The sequence below is a fragment of the Pelobates fuscus genome, chromosome 5, assembly GCF_036172605.1.
Source record: "Pelobates fuscus isolate aPelFus1 chromosome 5, aPelFus1.pri, whole genome shotgun sequence".
Taxonomy (NCBI): Eukaryota; Metazoa; Chordata; class Amphibia; order Anura; family Pelobatidae; genus Pelobates; species Pelobates fuscus.
The window spans coordinates 152,020,824-152,040,646 of NC_086321.1; the positions used below are offsets into that span (position 1 = coordinate 152,020,824).

The window sequence follows — 19,823 nt, forward strand, 5'->3', positions numbered from 1 at the left end:
TTGAGACCCGAATACAAAAAAAAAAAAACTCCGCGACGACAGGGGTAGCTGTTCCTTTCTAGCTATTCTGTGAACTTCCTGGAGTCTATGTTTCTGACGTCATCACTCTGCGACCCTCCATGTGGACATCTATCTGCAAAATAGCTGCTGGGCTGTGTTTTCATCATCTAGGTGGAGATGTCACTGTTTGTCATTAACAGGTGTGTCCTTTCGGATAACATGCACGCACCCTTCATACCTGTATAAATTAGAGCGCTTATTTATATTCCTCCACTGTGTTTCCGTATTGTCTGTGTGCCTTCAGTCTGCTTAGCGTGTTAGTCAAGCAATGGCTGGTTTGTCTACCTAAACTATATACATAGTTACTGTACACACTCACTATCAGTTGTGGTAGTGCACGGTTTTTATTCTTTGCTTGGGACTAGCTTTGCTCAAATAATTCTCAGGGTGATAAGATATTCAGTCTTATTGAGCCATCTTCAGTATAATGCTTCTTCAGAGATATTCTCTATTATTAGTTGGCTATTACGACCTTTCAATACATTCTGGTAAATTAGTTTCAAAGTGTGGGAGTCTGTACTAGCTGACAATATGCCAACTTCTTTCAGGATTATATTATATTATGTTGACGTTCATTCTCTTGCTTCAGGGTTGCAATACATTTTGGGGTAAAAGTGTATTTTAGCGTATTTTATTATTTGCCGTTTTGTTCAGGTGTGATTTAAGCAAAATAACTCATATACTATTTGCCTTACCTTGAATGTGGGGGTTAAAGTGTATTTTATCGTATTTTATTATTTGGAGTTATTTTGCTTATTGTGCCACTTAATCACACCTGAGCGAAACAGCAAATAATAAAATATGCTAAAATACACTTATACCAATTTTTGTATTCTGAGTTGAAATAAGGATTTGTTCTTTTTGCAAAAGTTTCAGCAGAATATAACAATATACACATTTTTATAAAGATGCCTTACTATAAAATTGTATTTTGTAATTTATATATATTATATAATATTTTTTTTTTTTTTGTCAATCTCTTTTTATTAAAATTTTGTTTTAATCATACCCATGCGGGTCATGAAACACAAGAAACATATAATACACATAGCATTATGAAGCATATCATGACATAAACATTTGCGCTACTGCACAATCATGTATTAGGGAGAATGGACCTGCAGAGGTACGTTATCAGGCGTGTGTGGACTGCTTCGGGAGAATGGATGATTGGCGATAATGGTCTTAGGGTAACCCCAACGGGTTTTTGAGTTATGGCCTTCTTCTATATGTACCCAGATCCCAGGAGGGCCTGGGGGGGGGATAGGTAGGTTTGGAGCAGTCGCTCCCTCTTTGCAATGGGGGAATGGGTGGACTAGGTGTGGGTCTGGACCAACTGGTAGTGCGTAGCTGTAACTGTGTAACATAGTCCATGTTAGGTATAGTCTCTGTTGTTCCTGGGGAGATCAGGCCTCAGGAATGGGTCACTGGACGGTGTCCTGGGTGGGTGCGGGGATGCCCAGTGCGTGACAGAATGTCGGAACTCTGCAAGCGTGGAGAGTTTGTGGACAGTTCTGTGGTGTGTGACCACCAAGAATCTGGGAGACCTCCAGTGGTATTCTATTCCCGCTTCTCTGAGGGTGTTGGTTACTTGCTTCAGCGATCTACGCCATTGTAGCGTTGATCTGGTGAGGTCTTGATAGATGGTGAGCTGTGCGCCTTCAAATGTTAGTGGCGTTTTGCCCCGGAGAGCAGTCATCAGGATTCTCTTGTCTTGGGAGGTAGCACAGCGGACTATCACATCTCGGACCAAGTTTGGAGCTGTTCTGCCTGAGGGTGGAAGACGGTACATCCCGTCTGTGTTAAATTTCTTGGCCTGTGTGGGTGGCAGGATATATATTATATAATATTTTTTTTTTTTTTGTCAATCTCTTTTTATTAAAATTTTGTTTTAATCATACCCATGCGGGTCATGAAACACAAGAAACATATAATACACATAGCATTATGAAGCATATCATGACATAAACATTTGCGCTACTGCACAATCATGTATTAGGGAGAATGGACCTGCAGAGGTACGTTATCAGGCGTGTGTGGACTGCTTCGGGAGAATGGATGATTGGCGATAATGGTCTTAGGGTAACCCCAACGGGTTTTTGAGTTATGGCCTTCTTCTATATGTACCCAGATCCCAGGAGGGCCTGGGGGGGGGATAGGTAGGTTTGGAGCAGTCGCTCCCTCTTTGCAATGGGGGAATGGGTGGACTAGGTGTGGGTCTGGACCAACTGGTAGTGCGTAGCTGTAACTGTGTAACATAGTCCATGTTAGGTATAGTCTCTGTTGTTCCTGGGGAGATCAGGCCTCAGGAATGGGTCACTGGACGGTGTCCTGGGTGGGTGCGGGGATGCCCAGTGCGTGACAGAATGTCGGAACTCTGCAAGCGTGGAGAGTTTGTGGACAGTTCTGTGGTGTGTGACCACCAAGAATCTGGGAGACCTCCAGTGGTATTCTATTCCCGCTTCTCTGAGGGTGTTGGTTACTTGCTTCAGCGATCTACGCCATTGTAGCGTTGATCTGGTGAGGTCTTGATAGATGGTGAGCTGTGCGCCTTCAAATGTTAGTGGCGTTTTGCCCCGGAGAGCAGTCATCAGGATTCTCTTGTCTTGGGAGGTAGCACAGCGGACTATCACATCTCGGACCAAGTTTGGAGCTGTTCTGCCTGAGGGTGGAAGACGGTACATCCCGTCTGTGTTAAATTTCTTGGCCTGTGTGGGTGGCAGGATGGCCGCCACTAGACGCCTCAGGTAGTGGGGTAGTTCGTCGGACGAGACTGCATCTGGCACTCCCCTTATTTTTATGTGGTTGCGTCTTGTTCTGTCGTCGAGGGCGACATAATGGAGGGAGAGGGCTTGTTGTTGGGTCTGAAGGGCCATTACGGTGTCTTGCAGGGTTGTTAGTCCCTGTTTGATGTTAGTGACATCGTCCTCCGTGGTCTGCACCCTGTCTGCAATTGCCTGCACATCAGTTTTAATAGCTGCTATGCTGGTTGCCAGGAGGTTTTTTATTTCCCCAATTAAATGCTGGAAGTCCCGCTGGGTGACTGGGGCAGACCCATCTGTGGTTCCCCCGGGTGTTTGTGCCTGTTCTGGAGGTTGGGCAGGCGGAATGGGACCCCTTGGTACCTGCACGGTGTCGTGATCCGCCGCTCCCGCCATTTTGACTGGCGGGCGTTGTTGCTGCAGCATGGTGCCTATGTCCCTGGACCCTGGTGCCATCTCCGGAGGTTTTTGGGACCGCCGGCCCATCTCCGCCTGGTGAGGTAAGGGTGCTGTGTGGGGGTCGTCCACTGCAGTCTGTGCCAGTTCGTCCAGGAGTGCCGACCAGTCGTGGGCTGCTCCAGGCTTGTAGGCCGCGGGTCTGTGCTTCCGGCGGTTCACCCGTGCCGGGTAAACGAACGGCATGGGAGGTTGCAGGGGTGAGTCCAGACGGTGCCCCCGGTCAGGAGTGGGTCTATTGGGGGTGTTAATCCCCTCTAGTCAGGCTTTATTGCAGGTTTCAGTCGGGAGCCGTGCTGTGTTGCGACCGCTCCGGCTCGTGGTCAGGCTCCCTATATTATATAATATTTTATTATTTTGTTTTTATATAATGCAATTTATAATTTTGTTTTCCATTTTTTTGCTTCTTTACATTTCAGATACCTTGGAGATGAGGAGGATTCATCCGAAGATCGCTCCAAAGTCCTCCTGGAAAAGTTGCATCAGCAGGCCAAGGAGAGACAACTGCAGATACAGAAAGAACAGCAAAGCGTCAACTTAACCCCTAAAGGACAGCACAGAGTCAACATAACCCCTAAAGGACAGCAAAGCGTCAAGTTAACCCCTAAATCTAGCCACATAATAGCAGAAAAAGAACCCTCTGCAGATAGTACACCAAGTAAAAATGAAAAAGAAATAGAGAGACCAAGGAAAAATAAAAAGCGCAAGAAAAAACAAGACAAAGATGAAACTGTTGAGCTGGAAAGGCCCCATGATGAGAAGCATGAGGAAGAGGTGCAATGCACTGAGCAAGTAAAGAGGAAAAAGGTATGCAAGAAGGACCTCCAGGAAGAAAACCTTCAGAAAGAAAAGGAAGAAAATTTAACACCGAGTGAAAAAAGCATGAAAGAAAATAGCACAACAAAAGCAAATAGAGACTCTGTCGATCATAGTCATATTCTTCTCGGAGACTTTGAAACTAAAACCGTGGAGAAGGTAAATGTAAAACATTAATTTTCTTCAGTATATATTAATGAGGATCCTATGGCAAGAGATATGCATATGATTGCTGCAACAAACTTGCAGATAACTTGTGATTGGATAACTCGAGACAAGGTGCTACAGCTATTAAAGAAAATTAATGTAAATAAAGGAGCTACTTAAGGAGCTTAAGGAGCTAAGTGGGGAAATAAGTGAACCTCTGTATTTAATTTTTAAAGATTCTTTTGTTTCAGGTATTGTACCGGAGGATTGGAGGAAGGCAGATGTTGTTCCTATATTTAAAAAGGGTTCAAAATATTTGAAGGGCTATTAAGGGATAATATTCAGGAATTCATTGGGAAGAACTGTGTTATTAGCAATAATCAACATGGTTTTATGAAACATAGGTCATGTCAAACTAACCTAATTGCATTCTACGAAGAAGTAAGTAGAAATATAGATCAGGGTGTCGCAGTGGATGTGATCTACTTGGATTTTGCCAAGGCATTTGATACGGTTCCTCACAATAGGTTAGTCTTTAAACTAAAAGAAATTGGTCTAGATGAATATTCTTGTTCTTGGGTAGCACATTGGCTTAAGGATAGAGTACAGCGAGTTGTCATAAATGGTAAATTTTCAGGCTGGACAAAAGTGGTAAGTGGTGTCCCTCAGGGTTCTGTTTTGGGACCGCTTCTATTTAACATATTTATAAATGATCTTGAAATGGGCATTGAAAGCCATGTATCAGTGTTTGCAGATGACACAAAACTTTGTAAAGTAATAAAATGTGAGCAGGATATTGCCTTGCTGCAGAGGGATTTGGATAGATTGGGGGACTGGGCATTAAAATGGCAGATTAAATTTAACGTAGAAAAATGCAAAGTTATGCACTTCGGGGTTAAGAATGCACAAGCAACTTACACACTAAATGGTAGTGAATTAGGGATAGCCACACACAAGAAGGATTTGGGAATTGTTATAGCCAACAAATTAGATAGCCATATGCAATGTCAATCTGCCGTTGCTAAGGCCAGTAAGGTTTTGTCATGTATAAATAGGGGCATAAGTTCTCGAGATGAAAATATAATTTTGCCTCTTTATAAATTGCTGGTAAGGCCACACCTTGAATATGCTGTGCAATTTTGGGCACCTGTTCTAAAGAAAGATATCATGGCACTAGAAAAAGTCCAGAGACGAGCTACAAAATTGATAAAAGGAATGGAACATTTTAGTTATGAAGAAAGGTTAAAAAATTTTAATCTCTTCAGTTTGGAAAAACGGCGCCTGAGAGGGGATATGATAACATTATACAAATATATTCGGGGCCAGTACAAACCATTATCTGTAAATCTATTTATAAACAGGGCTATACATAGGACACGAGGTCACACATTTGGCTTGAAGAAAGGAGATTTCATCTAAGGCAAAGAAAAGTTTTTTTACAGTAAGAGCAATAAGGATATGGAATTCATTGCCTGAAGAGGAGGTTTTGTCAGTCTATATAGATGTTTAAACTGCAATTGGATAAATACTTGCAAAAACATAACATACAGGGATATAATTTCTAATTAGTGGGGTAATAGCTGCTTGATCCAAGGAGACATCTGACTGCTATTTTGGGGTCAAGAAGGAATTTTTTCCTAGTTTGTTGCAAAATTGGAAGCGCTTCAGACTGGGTTTTGTTGCCTTCTTTTGGATCAACAACAAAAGCATATGTGAGGAAGGCTGAACTTGATTGACGCAAGTCTCTTTTCAGCTATGTAACTATGTAACTACTTCTTTCTGTATTTTGTAGTTTTCTTCTTCCATTAACTGTCAGTCTTTTTACACTAAGTCCCAATAGCAAGTTTATATGTATTTTTTTTTTTTTTTGTAGGTCCAACCAGTTTTACCAGAGTGGCTTTCACATCCTAATCTTGTCCAGAGAGATATCAAGCAGAACTTAGTTCCTATCCAGGATGTTCCTGGTTTGTGCCCAGAAATTCTAAAAAAGCTGGAGGCCAACAACGTGAACACTTTCTTCCCAGGTGGTTATCTCAATCTTCACTTATCTGTTCTCCTTTTCTTATATTTACAGCCTTTACAACACATTATTGCAGCGCCATGGGACTTGTTTTATTGTATCCCAGCCAGTATTAAGGGTGTATGTGAATGGTTACCTCAGTGAATAGAGAAATAAAATTTGTCCCCTACTCAAATTACAGATAAAACCATACTCTTTTTAGAGTTTTTGAGTGTTGTGTTTCTTTCTTACTTTTCCCTTTCGCCTCTCATCTTGATTTAATCCAATCTATCCATGTCTGTTAGTTCAAGCAGAAGTTATACCCGCCATCTTGGAAAGCTGCAGCCATGGATTTCTGCTGGGGAGAGGTGGTTATCGACCCAGTGACATATGTGTGTCTGCACCTACAGGAAGTGGAAAGACTCTAGCATTTGTTGTTCCCATAGTGCAGGTGAGTCTTAGAGGACTTGCCAGGAAATCAAAGTAAATTTAAAAATTAAGTCTGGACTAGCCAACCTGAAAATAGTCAGGTATGCTTCCAGTTCAGTTATCTTTGTGTTTAAAATAAACTTTGATTTCCTGACAATCCTCCTTAGTGAGTAAACCTTATAGTATTACTATTTTCAAATTCCTGTTCTCATACCATTTCTGTCTTACCAGACCCTCATGAATCGGGTGGTGTGTGAAGTGAGAGCACTCGTCTTGTTACCTACCAAAGAGCTAGCACAACAGGTGATCTCCAAGCATTTCTCTAACAAGATTAACTCACATTAACAATTCAATCAGGCTGTTTTCTATCCAAGTTTCTTCCTTCTTGACAACATTCTCTCTCACTAGGTCTGTAAAGTTTTCAACATATATGTGACTTCTACAAGGTTGAAAGTAGTCTTGTTAGCTGGCCAGAAATCTTTTACCAGAGAACAAGAATCTCTCGTGCAGAAAAAGTGAGTTTTTGGTGACACTATATTGGTCTTTTATTTATATATTTGTTTTCATCATTATGCTGTTTTTTGTTTTCCTTTTTTCCCATATAAGTCTTGGCCATTTATCCCAACTAGTTCTGTTTTTCTTCCACCAATATCTTTCAGTCTGGTTCAAAGTGTTTTCATTTTCCTCTCTTACATTTTTTTCAATCTTATTTTTTTTTTTTTTTTTTTTTTCTGATCACAAGATTTAGTAACCTTCCTTTTCCTCGTTTTTTTTTTTAAATTTTTTTCAAATTTTATTTATTTTTTCCCCTCACAGGTCGTCTGGTTTCTGTAACTTGGGAGATATTCTTGTCTCAACTCCAGGAAGGCTTGTTGATCACATTCAGAGGACTGAAGGCTTTAACCTGAGGCACCTTCGCTTTCTAGTAAGCCCAGTTAACCCTAAATAGTTTAAAAGGGTAATGTAAGTACCAGGGCAATGGTATAGTCTATGCAACAATGCCATCTGCAAATCAGAACTGTATTTGCATATGCACTACCTTAGCACATATATTGGTTTCCATGTTAAAACAAGACTTTGGGGATTTTTCCTTTTTTTTTTTAATTTGTGGATGATTATTAATTGAGACCTTTTTTTCACGCAGGTCATTGATGAAGCAGATCGAATGATTGACAACAAGTTTCAAGACTGGCTTCATCATGTCACCAAGGCGGTCTATCAGGTAAAGCCTGGTGCTCCCAGAATGCTCTTTGCCAGGAAGGAACCTGGCATTGTGACAGCAGCCAGGTAAACAATCTCTTAATTCTTACCCTTATTGCATTGGGAAGTAGCTGAAATCCATTGCCACTTCTGTCTTGAATCTGCTGTGTACTCAGAGTAGCTAAAGAATGAATTATAATTTGACTTTTGTGGTATAACATAGAAACTTCGAATGTGACGGCAGATAAGAACCATTCGGCCCATCTAGTCTGCCCAATTTTCTAAATACTTTCATTAGTCCCTGGCCTTATCTTATAGCTATGATAGCCTTATGCCTATCCCACGCATGCATAAACTCCTTCACGGTTACCCTCTACCACTTCATCTGGAAGGCTATTCCATGCATTCACTACCCTCTCAGTAAAGGAATACTTACTGAAATTATTTTTAAACCTTTGCCCCTCTAATTTAAGACTATGTCCTCTTGTTGTGGTAGTTCTCCTTCTTTTAAATATGGTCTCCTCCTTTACTGTGTTGATTCCCTTTTCTGCATTTATATGTTTTTATCATATCCCCGTCTTGTCTATACAACCAATCATTCCATTAGGTATAGCCTAAATTGTTGGACTTTATGTAATACTGTTGTGTATTGCCTGTACGATCTGGCTCCTTGGAGGTCTTAAGCTCTCACTATTTGTGGTACTTTCATCTGTTTTGCTACACGCTGCCTGTCCTCTGCCTTCATTTAGAATACAATGTGTAATTGAATTGTTCTTTTTACGTGCCTACCTTTTCAGCTATTCCCAATGCCAAACTCCTTTGCAGAAGTTGCTCTTCTCAGCCACCTTGACGAAGAACCCAGAAATCCTTCAACCTCTAGACCTGTATCAGCCCAGACTATTCACCTCCACACACAATGTACTCAGTGCAGGCCTTGAAGAAACCAGCAATATAGGAAACTGTTCCCTTCCAGATGGGCTAACTGTGAGTAGTTAAAAAGACTACTGCAAATTCTAACTTTTATTTTTTAAATACTAGGCATATTAAATTTGTAATTGTGTCATACTTATATAGAAACAATGATCTAAATATCTTTTCCCTGTCTCATATTAATAGCTTTAGTAAGGTTGTACTACCACAGGATTATTTACTCAATGATTGTAGTTAAGCTTTTTTGTCCTAAAATCTGAAATTCACATTGAATTTACAATAATTATTTTAATTGAATTAACCTTAAAATAAAGAAAACTGCAAGAATATTGAAAGTTTGCAGTCTGGGGTAGCCAACAATAAGCTGTAGTGGTAATGTAACTGTGCCTGTCCCTTTAAAAATGCATAAATGGCTCTTTTTATACCAATAAATTAAAGACGACCCCAAGAGGCACAATTGGACTCAATACCACCTATACATGTGTATATATATAGTTTTTTGTTTTTTTTTAGTTTGTTTTTAATTTTTTTTATTGTTTATGTATATCATTTGCAGGAAGCAGAGAGCACTCAAGAAGGGCTTTTACTGACTAGGATATAGTTTTATGTGCACAAAAGGCTATTTTTCTTTTTGTGCTTTTATTGCAGCATCAAAGACATCCAGTATTTCAGTTGTGTGACTGGAACTTTTTTTCACAATGTTTAATCTCTCTTATACTGCAATAAAAGCACACATTTATCCTTACATTGAAGTCCCTTACGTGCTCTCCTTTCTGCAAATGTATGTATGAAACTGCACCAGAGCAAAGAATTGAAGTGCAATTTTCAAAATTTTCAGCAATATCACTATCTGCCTATAAAGTTACTGATAATGCAGACCGGGGCATGACAACCGAGACAGTTTTCATGGGCCCGGTGATCCTGGAGGGCCCACAGCACACACTTACCTTCCCTTCAGCTCCCCTCTCTAAATCTCATGAGTCCCGCAGCCGTTAGAGCGTTGCCACCGTTTACCATGGCAATGCGGCACACAGGCCGCGAAAGTTAGACAGGGGAGCCGCTGGAAAGGAAAGTAAGAGTGTTTCTGGGCCCCCTCTGCACAGTCCCTGCCACCGGACCAGGGAATGCCATCTCCCTCCTTACTGGCCAGGTAAGAAGCAGGGAGGGGGGACTAAAACAAAATGTTAAATATAAAAAAAAAAAGCTCCTCTCTCCCGCACCCCATTTTACACACATTACATGCCTACACAAACACACACTGCATTCGTTCTATACACACTGCATTCACTATATACACACACTACACAAACACACACTGCATCCACTGCACCAACACATACACACTGCATATATTTTGTGCATTTACCCAAATCAAAAAAATTTGATAAAAATAATAAACATGTTTATTTAACAGTAGATTTGTGTAGAAATAGTTTATTTTTTCAAAGCGGTAAATGTACAGAATATCGGTATCTGCCTGAAAGTTCAGATTATCGGTATCTGCTCTAAGAAATCAATATCGGTCGAACCCTGTTGTCAAGTGCCAGGCGAAAGACTGCAGAAGAGCACACAAGGAGACCTCACCGGGGTCTTTTCAGATCCTGGGGCTTCCCTCATTCTGGGAGCAGAATCACCGCAGCTGATTTGTCACACGGATTTAAATAAATATGTGCAGTGCTAATTGTGGCCCCAACTGACAGAACGGACCCTTTGCTATCAAAAAAATACCTCTTGGCAGGCTGGTTGCAGGCTCAGATTAACCACAGCTGAGCATAATCACTCAGCTGCAGTGATTTCAATGTAGTTGGATGGATTAACTGCAGCACATAGCTCATCTTTCAGTTTGGCTCCACTAATTGTGGCCAAAAGTATGTAGCCCGAGGGGACCCTCCGGTATCCACTTTAATGCATGACGGTCTATGCCATCAACAGATGTTAAAGCCGTGCACTGCATGATGGCATAGCCGGTCATGTGGTTAAGTATATTTTCCTTTAATTTCTTTTGGGGGGCTGTCACACTGATGTTCATTTACTGTTCAGTTTGCCCTTTTGTGTATATATTACTTATTTAGATCTTGTATTATTGTATGCAAATATGGAGAACTGTAACAGGTTAATACACAGTAGTGTTTTGTATTTTGTTTTGTTAAATTTCTTTTAAGGTTTTCAATTTGAAATGTTTTCATAGTGGGAAAGACTGTTCTACTTTTTGTCTCCCTGTAGCATTATTATATCCCTTGTAACCTGAACTCCAAGCCTCTTATCCTGTTCCATTTACTGCTTGCCCTGCGTTTTACCAGAGTCCTCTGCTTCACCAATACAAGAGAGGCATGTCACCGGTGAGTAACCTCATGGCGTCCCATAAAATCCTGTCACACATGCATTTGATATGTGTTAGCATGTTTTTATTTTTTAAATGACAGATAAATGTTGTCCTAACTAAATATTAGCGACATACCCTTAATAGGTATTTTTCTATGAGAAATAATAGAATTCTAGATTGATTGATTATTTTTCCATAAAATCATTATTTTTTTTCTCGTGCATCATTTAATTGTTTATTTCTCCTGTATTGCTATGGCATAAATTGCCATTGTTTAGTCATGCCTGCATTCCAACAATTTTTATTTAATTTTTTCTGAATGCTGAACACTGCATATTTGATGTTGTCTGTTAAGAATGTGTCGTAAAGTGTGTCTACATAGACGGCTCATGGGTTTTTGTTTCTCCCATAGTCTGTTCCTGCTGATCCAAAGCTTTGGAGATATCAGTGTTGCAGAGTTCTCATCCCGCCTCAGTGCCGGGGAAAGGAAGAAGGCATTGAAGCTGTTTGAGCAGGGAAAACTTCAACTGTAAGTAATAATCTTACAAAAAATAGAACATGGCATGTTAGTGTGGCTTCCATATTGCACAGAGATTCCATACATATTGCCTCTGCTTGTGTGTACTGTGCTTTATACAGACTATCATGTGCACTCAGTTTATGGCCAGTGCAATATTTTTAAAAACAGTGGAACTTGGGTCCCAAATCTGGGCAACCAGAAAAATGTATTTGGTGGTGCTTGACAGAGTTTCCTATATTATTGTGAATACCCAAAGGGGTGGAGGGGCTGGGGTAATGCTAGGTAAAGTGAAGCAGTCCTGTCCAAAGTCCTATTCTGTAATGTGTGGATTTTCACAATTTGTGGCTTCCACAGGTATATGGCAGCAGATTTCCACTTCAAGGCAGGATTCTGCTTCATCCAGAACACCACTATCAAACCATGATGCTTTAAGTGAAACTCAACAGATTCTCAGCAACACTAAGTTGCTCTGTCATTAGCTAATCTCGCTAGTTAAAGTGAGTGATTATTTCTGTCAAAGATTTGGTTCAGTCTAAGATGTGCAAAAATGCATTATTAAAATGACACCCCATCTGCATCATAGCAGGGTGGAGATCAGATATATATGTGGAGCTTCACTGACTGGAAATAAACAACTTATTGGACCAGAAGTGGTGGTATTGGCAAAGGCTAAAAGAGACTATCTTCAAATATTCATTATATCCTTATTACACATCTTTCTATTATCAGTCATATAGCCTATCCACTTTTGGTGGTCACTTCATTTAATTAAATTATGTCAATTTAAAATATATATTTTTTTTACTTGATGTTACTGATAAATTACCATGTTGTTAATCCTTTAGATTTATCTTATTGGATGTTTCATCTGTCAATCAATTCAACTACGTCTTTGATTGGCCACATTTCCACCAATCATCCGACACTGCCCGGCATTTAAACCCTCTGTGTACAGAGGCTCATTTCCCCCTGAAGAGCCGCCTGACCGGCGAAACGCTTGTCGGGGCTCCATCTGACATCCAGGCTAGACTGCAGACTACTTACAGATAGATCCTGATCATTAGCGTACCATATGTACACAGATTCTCAAACCTCCACGCATGAAATCCTTTAGCAGCGGTCAGACCTGGGTGTTCAGACGTTTTGGCGTTGTGCTTTATAGTAGCAGATTGCGATAGCCAGACTCCTTCTCTGACAGGTGCCGTTGAAGGCACAGAATAGCTTATTATTGCAGGGTTACTATCAGCCGACAAGCCAATATATTTCTCCAGTTACAGATAGAATTAGAAGAACTCACTTCTCAATAGGTGCCCTTGAAGGCACAGATTAGCGAACCCTTGTAGACTCATCTGAATATTATGTATTAATCTTCCTTCAGTGTACAGCTACCTTTTTTAGCCACTACCGTTACTATATTTTGAGCAGAATTAATTTCCTGCCATTTTTTTGACGGTACACTGTATATATCAATGGTGATTATTAGTAGTAGTGCTATACAGAGATAGGTTTTTCTATATTAACCAGCACTCCGGTTTCACCACACCAATTACGAACATTATTTACTCTGTCCCACTAGGACTTTATCTTCCATTATATCTAGTAGCCGCTGTATTCTGCCTGCAATTCTGTATTGCTGAGGGTTCCCCCTGGCACTACATTGCAAACATGATGTTACTGTTTCAGGTTGCACCTCAGAGATAAACTGCAACAAAGTATATACATATTACAGTGGACACAGCTTGTTGCTATTTATTTATATATTGACATCACAGAGTAAACTTTTATTTGGAAAAAAACTAAATGTATATATATATTTATATTTTGATTGTTTTTGAATTTTCATTTTTTTCATCCCCCACATCCTATACTGTATATACATCGCAAGTGCTTCTCCCTTGATGCTAGTCATTTAGCTCAGTCTGGTTTTGTCTCCATCTAGTGGCAACACTTGAGATTGTATCCACTTGTATCTCCCCCTTTTCCCCCCTTTTGTACATATTTAAAGTTAAGTTTTAATTATTCATCCACTATACCCTCGGGTCAAGAGCTAGTCCCCTTTGTCTCTTACTAAAGGCTAAAAGTTGTTTCGTGTTCATTTTTAAAATGTATTTATTGATTGTGGGGTTGTTCCTTGCATGTGATTCCCAGCAGATGCAAACATTCCATATCTCTCTGCATGCAGCCATGGGAAATTGCTGCCCAACATACGCAGTATGTACGATTTGTGAAGCCTGCGATTCATAGGATGTGTCATGAAGCGCAAATCGTTAAAATTAGGCTTGCTAGATGGACTAACTTGTACCTAATTGACTTATTTCTTTGGTGGTCACACCAGGAGCCATGTAAGCAAGTTACTACTAAAAACTAAGTTATAGCTCTGACATTAAATTTGCAGTCAAGTTTCACAAGCAGTGCTACAATTCGAAACATAAATGCTATTCACAGGCAATTTATAAAATCACTGATAGTTTATTGTAAAATCTCTGTCTTATTGTATGTTTTGTCTACAAAGGTTGATCAGTACAGATGCAGCATCCAGAGGAATTGACGTCAAGGGAGTGAAGTTTGTAATTAACTATGATGCTCCTCAGTATATTCGGATATACATTCACAGGTAATATCCTGTTTAATGACCTTTTTATAGTTATTATGCACACAATTACACCAAAAGTATGTGGACTTCTTTATGAATTATTCACCTGAGGGTCTCTGCCTCCCCCATTGCTAGTAGGTGCTTAAAATCCAGAATATAACCATGAAATCTCCATAGAGAAACATTGGTGGTATAATGGGTCGTCCTGAAGAGCTCATTGACTTAAAAATGTTGCACTGTCATAGGATTCCTTTGCAACAAGTTCTTGAAATTTCTGCTCTGGTCAACTGCTTTGTTGCAATATGAAAATTTCTAAAAGCAGCATGAACGGCCATGTGTACTAATAGGGGACACATAATCTGTTGTATCCATCACTACAGAGTTCCAGACTGCTTCTCGAAGGAACATCAGCACAAGAACTATGTGTCAGGGGCTTCATGAAATTGTTTTTTATGGTCAAGTAGTTGTACACAAACCTCACATCAACATGCACAACACCAAGCATTGGCTTAAGTGGTGTGAAACATTCAGCCACTACAGTCTAGAGCAATGAAAACATGTTCTTTGGATTGATGAACCACGTTTCACTATCTTGCATTCTAATGGAAAAATCTTGATTTCGCTGATGCCAGGATAGTCCTATCAGGATACATAGTGCTGTTTATACATTTTAGATTAGGCATCATGGTCTAGGGGTCTTTTTTCAGGGTTTGCTGTAGGCACCTTACTTCCAGGGTCATCTTTATGCTACAGGATACAAAGACATTGGTGGCAACAGTTTGGGGAAGGCCTTTCCTATTGCATCATCACTGTACCTCTGAGTACAAATTGAGGTCTGTAAAGACATGATAAGGTGATAGAACTCAAGTGGCATATACAGAGCATTGACTTGAACTCCATTGAACACTTTTGGCCTGACTTGCAACGCTGTTTGCAAGTCAGACCCTCTTGTCCAATATTGGTGCCTGACCTCACAAATACTGTTTTGGGGGAATGAGCACAAATTCTTACAGCTCTGTGACCAAAAAAGTGTACTTGATAGGCAATAGTAATTACAGTACAGGGACACTATAAGCACCAAACAGCTTTAACTTGGTGAAGGGGTTTGGGTTTATAGATTATGCGCCTATAGTTTCTCTGCCATTTAGGAATTAAATAATTTTTTATGCAGCCTTATCCACATCTTCCTTTAATTAAGACTCATACAGCCTCCGTACACATTTTCTGAAGAGCCTATTTAATTTAGCTTCCCAGCATCTTTAATTTGGTATGTATTTTTTTTTTTTTTGTCAATCTTTCTTTTATTGAGGCAGAAGTTAAATGGGGTACAGAATAAAGAAGAGGGGATGCACAGTATTTGTACAAAGTGGGATCGCTTTAACACAGTAGTACATCTCCTATAAAGGACAGCCTCATTTTATATTTTATATTAAGCAAGCTTTTCAGTAGATCAATAGCACGCATAAAATAACAGTTATAAAAGTAGTTTACACTAAGCGATTGAATCATCAGGAGTTAAATGAATTAAAATATGCTATAATACGAAGTAAGTGAGCCAAGCAATCCTGGTAGGTATAAGTGTGTAGCGAACACGCTAACATGCTAGACTAGTCATGTATACAATAATGGTTAGTGCCCTTAAGCGTTTATGATTATGCTAAACATAGTAATAACAACCTGGCTAGTCATGCTCATCTAAAGAGAAGTCATAGGAGTTAAACATGAATGCAGGCATAGAACAGTTAACCGTATACTGCAAAGGCCTTGCTTAGCAGTCGTTATCCCTGAAACAAGATTAAAAGGCCAGATTAAGTTTAGTGAGGCTTATACATTGCATATGCACTTTGGTGAACTTAACGCAATAGTAGAATGAGTAACTGCCTGGCTAAAGTTACTATCAGTGTGGTAACATAAGTGTACACTTTGCTAGGCCTTTGGGTTTGGTTATAGTTAACAGGCGAGAGACAATGCACTAAAGAAGAAATAACAAGTGGTATGCTGTGGGATACGTTACAGCAGCCAGTAGGTCAATTATGAACGTTCAAGTCCTTATGTGGCATATTGGAGCCGCGTAGGTAGTCCAGGTTAACCTGATTAGCCTATGCCCATTCGTGAGGCCGGTTTCAGACGTTCGGTCAGTGGTGGTGAGGGTTCCTCCTGCACAGCGTCTCGGTTTGCAGCTTGAACCCTGAGATGTAGGTTTGTGCCGCGCTGGTCTATGGGTCTTGGGTCCTTGTTAGGGAGGGTGGTGCCGTCTGCTTGGATGGTCCTGCTGGGAGTTGCAGTGGTGGTCATCCGTGATTTTTGAGGCATGGGGAAGGGTTGTGTGTGGCGAGGGGTTTTTCCCTGGCTCCAGGCGTTATTGAGGGTCGACACCACGTGGCCACAGACTCTGGGACTTCTTGAGGCCGGGTCTTTCCCTTTATGGGCGCTGAGGAAGGCCCAGGTGGTCATCCGCCGCCGGCGGCGGGTGGCTTTCCTGCGGTGTGGTCGGTGTCCCGGAGGTAGTCTCCTGGTGACCCTCGGCCCAGATGGGCATGCCGCCCGTAGCGTTAGGTCGGCCCGGGATCTGCCCTCTCCGCCCTCCTGATTTGTCCAGCAGCACCAACCTGCGAGGAGTGAGGGTGAGTTGGGCCTCCCTGCTCTCCAATTTCTCCCAGAATCTCCTGAACAGTGCATCTAGGTGCTCGTGCAGGGGTTGTAAGGGTGCAAGCTCGACAGCCTGATCCTCGGCCGCCATTTTGCCAGTGTCGGTTTGCCTGCCAGGCCCACGTTCTGAGTAGTTGCTAGCGTGTGCAAGCCAAGTTGGTCTGCGGTTCACGATGGTTGTGACCGGGATAACCCCCGCCGGTCCAAAGGGGGGGGGGGGGGGGGGGAGGCCCGATGCTGCGGGTGCTGCTCGAGTTGATGAGCTGGGAGAGCGGCCGTCTCTCCCCTGCCCTGCACGGTGTAGGCCCCAAGCCTCTGGTCCGATGTCTCTGCGGTCATTTCAGCTTATAAGGTGTCCCCCGGTTCCTCTGCTTCTGCGCTTTTCAGTGAGGTATGTTGGGGTCTAGGTTTGGGCGATTAATCCACCGTATTTTACCAATAATCGGTTCCAGGCTCGGGAGCTCACAGAAAGCATGTCTGTCTGGCTTCCCGGTCAGGCTCCGCCCCCCCTAATTTGGTATGTATTGTCTCCTACTCTTTCACAGTTTACTAGATATACCCATAATTATAACATGCTTTTTCATTAGGAGTATATCTTAAAAATAACATGCAAAAACTGCAGATCTCTTGTCTGCAGCGTTTGTAAGCCCTCCCCCCTCTTCCCCAGCCCAGAAGTCCAAATAAAATGGAGAATACACTGTTCACATGTAAAGCACTTCAGCAAGCTGAAGTGTCCCTTTGAAATTCAATTAACAGAGCAGAAAATAAAAACATGTAAAGTAAACACACTGTGCTGTAAGATCTGATTGGAAATGAAACAATTTTTTTTTTTCATGGAGGCTGTGTGAGTCACAGCCAGGGGAGGCCTGGCTGGGACTGCATTAAGAAAATCAAAAGGGCAGTGAGACTACAGGGGCATAATTTATACACCAAAACTGTTTTATTAAGTTAACATTGTTTTTAATTTTTAGAATATCCTTTTAAGATATACCACTCTGTAATGACATGTGTTTAGTTACACTTCTAGTAGTCTAAGATGGTGGTGTTTATTGAAATATTTTAGGAGAAGTAAAAGGTTACTCCAACCAAAAAAAAAAAAAAAACCCTAGTGGTTTAAGAAAAAACTGTTCCTGGCCAGAGTAAATTCTTTCTATACTGTACCATAGTATACTATATATAGATATGGATAGATATTGCTTTTGTATTGCCATCCAGACCTTAAGTGATGCCTCTATTGGTATATAATATTAAGAACCACTATTCCACTTAGCTGACTTCATTTTTTACATTTTACTCATTTTTAATTTCTCATACTCACTGTTTTTGGTTTAAGATCGATTCATTTTTTCTATACTTTTCACTGTTAACCTCAGGTTATACGATTCTACTAAATATTCATAAAGGTACACACACTCCTTCACCATAACTTCTGTGAGCTAATCTTTCTAAATGTTACTGTTTTCGTTACTGAAAGAGGTTTGATGTATCTGTTATTATCCATTACATTAATTGGTTTTGGACTGTAGAAGAGGCTTTATGCTTACATGCAACCTTTTCTTTTCATTCTATTAGGGTAGGGAGGACAGCTCGTGCAGGAAAAGCAGGTCTGGCATTCACAATGCTCTTGAGTGTTCAGGTAAGAATCATTCCTACATTGCTGAGCAGTGCTTGTCGGCGCGTTTATTTGATTTTAAATGCACTAACATGTTTATTTAACTGTCCAAGGAGGAAAGATATTTCAAGATGATGCGAGATGCTGGCGCCCCAGCACTGCAAAAACAGTTTGTGAAGAGTGAGAGTCTGCGGCAGTATGTGCCGAGATATGAAGCAGCTCTTGAACAGCTAGAACAAGCAATCAAGGTATCCATTTTATTTCACTTGTATCAATTTGCACTTGATTATGTCTGTTTTCTTTTAATTGCCTGTTTCTGTTTTCTAACGAATTGTTTTCCTGTTGGCAGGCTGAGAGGGCTGAAAATCGCGCCTGAGCATACTTGTATTGAGCTGGGGAATGTTTTTAGTTCCAACAGATGAGTACCTGCTGTACCCTGATCCATGCAATGTCCTTTCTCTCCCATCATGAAATATTAAGGCTTCTACACCCTTCCTTGAGGTTTCAGGGGATTGAAACTTTGTATAGAACTGTGATTTAAGGATGCTTTTGTGCCTTATACTTGTGCAAGTCCTGACACGTGCATTACAGAAGTTACTCAATATCATGCAAAAATTGCCGTTTTTTTTTTTATATATATATATACTTTTGCCTAAATGACTGTCTCCTCTCTCATAAGACGGCAGTTTACTTATGAAAAACACTGTGTGTTGATTAATAAACTGGATTAATAAGATGGCGATTCTTCTTTTATATTGATTGTAAAAAATATTAAATTAATGCAGCAATCTATGTGACCACAATGGTAATGTAACAATTATTATATTGAGGAGAAACCTCAAAATAAAAGCACAAAACTGATGGAGTTGACCCGACAATTTTAATGCATTATATGGATAATGTATTAAAATATGCAAGCTTACAAAAACAACTCTGCCTTTTTCCTATGAATAAACAGAAATTTTAACGTCTACAGTGAATTCTGAAGCAACATAGCCTATCATAATTCTCCCACACCCTCCTAGCCCAGAAGACTGCCTGATATATCACTATAAAACACTTGTAAACTATATGGTGTTATGAATGTTGTTGTTCAGTCATGTTCATTTTAAGTCTGGTAAAGACAAAATGCTGAGCCTTAACAAACAAAGCATTTATCAAAAAGTTCCAGTGAAAAGTCATCTTAATGCTACTCAATGCAAAGACATTTAAAACATTTGGGTTTTTCCTACAAAGTAGTATCTGTTTGGGGAAGACCCTTTTCTGTTCCAGCATGACTGTGCACAAAGCGAGGTCCATGAAGACATGGTTTGAGTTTGGTGTGGAA

General features: G+C 40.6%; 1 protein-coding gene across 1 annotated transcript; it reads left to right on the forward strand.

Annotated features, from left to right (window-relative positions):
• The first annotated feature begins 109 nt into the window (after positions 1-109).
• DDX51 (DEAD-box helicase 51) lies at positions 110-19,357 on the forward strand. Its single transcript, XM_063454501.1, has 15 exons — positions 110-200; positions 3,698-4,253; positions 6,115-6,265; positions 6,546-6,691; positions 6,901-6,972; positions 7,078-7,184; positions 7,486-7,594; positions 7,814-7,956; positions 8,667-8,853; positions 11,023-11,138; positions 11,535-11,651; positions 14,155-14,256; positions 18,457-18,520; positions 18,610-18,744; positions 18,846-19,357. Exons 1-15 carry the CDS (start codon positions 178-180, stop codon positions 18,870-18,872), a joined length of 2,055 nt encoding a protein of 684 aa, XP_063310571.1. The 5' UTR covers positions 110-177; the 3' UTR covers positions 18,873-19,357.
• Positions 19,358-19,823: the final 466 nt, after the last annotated feature.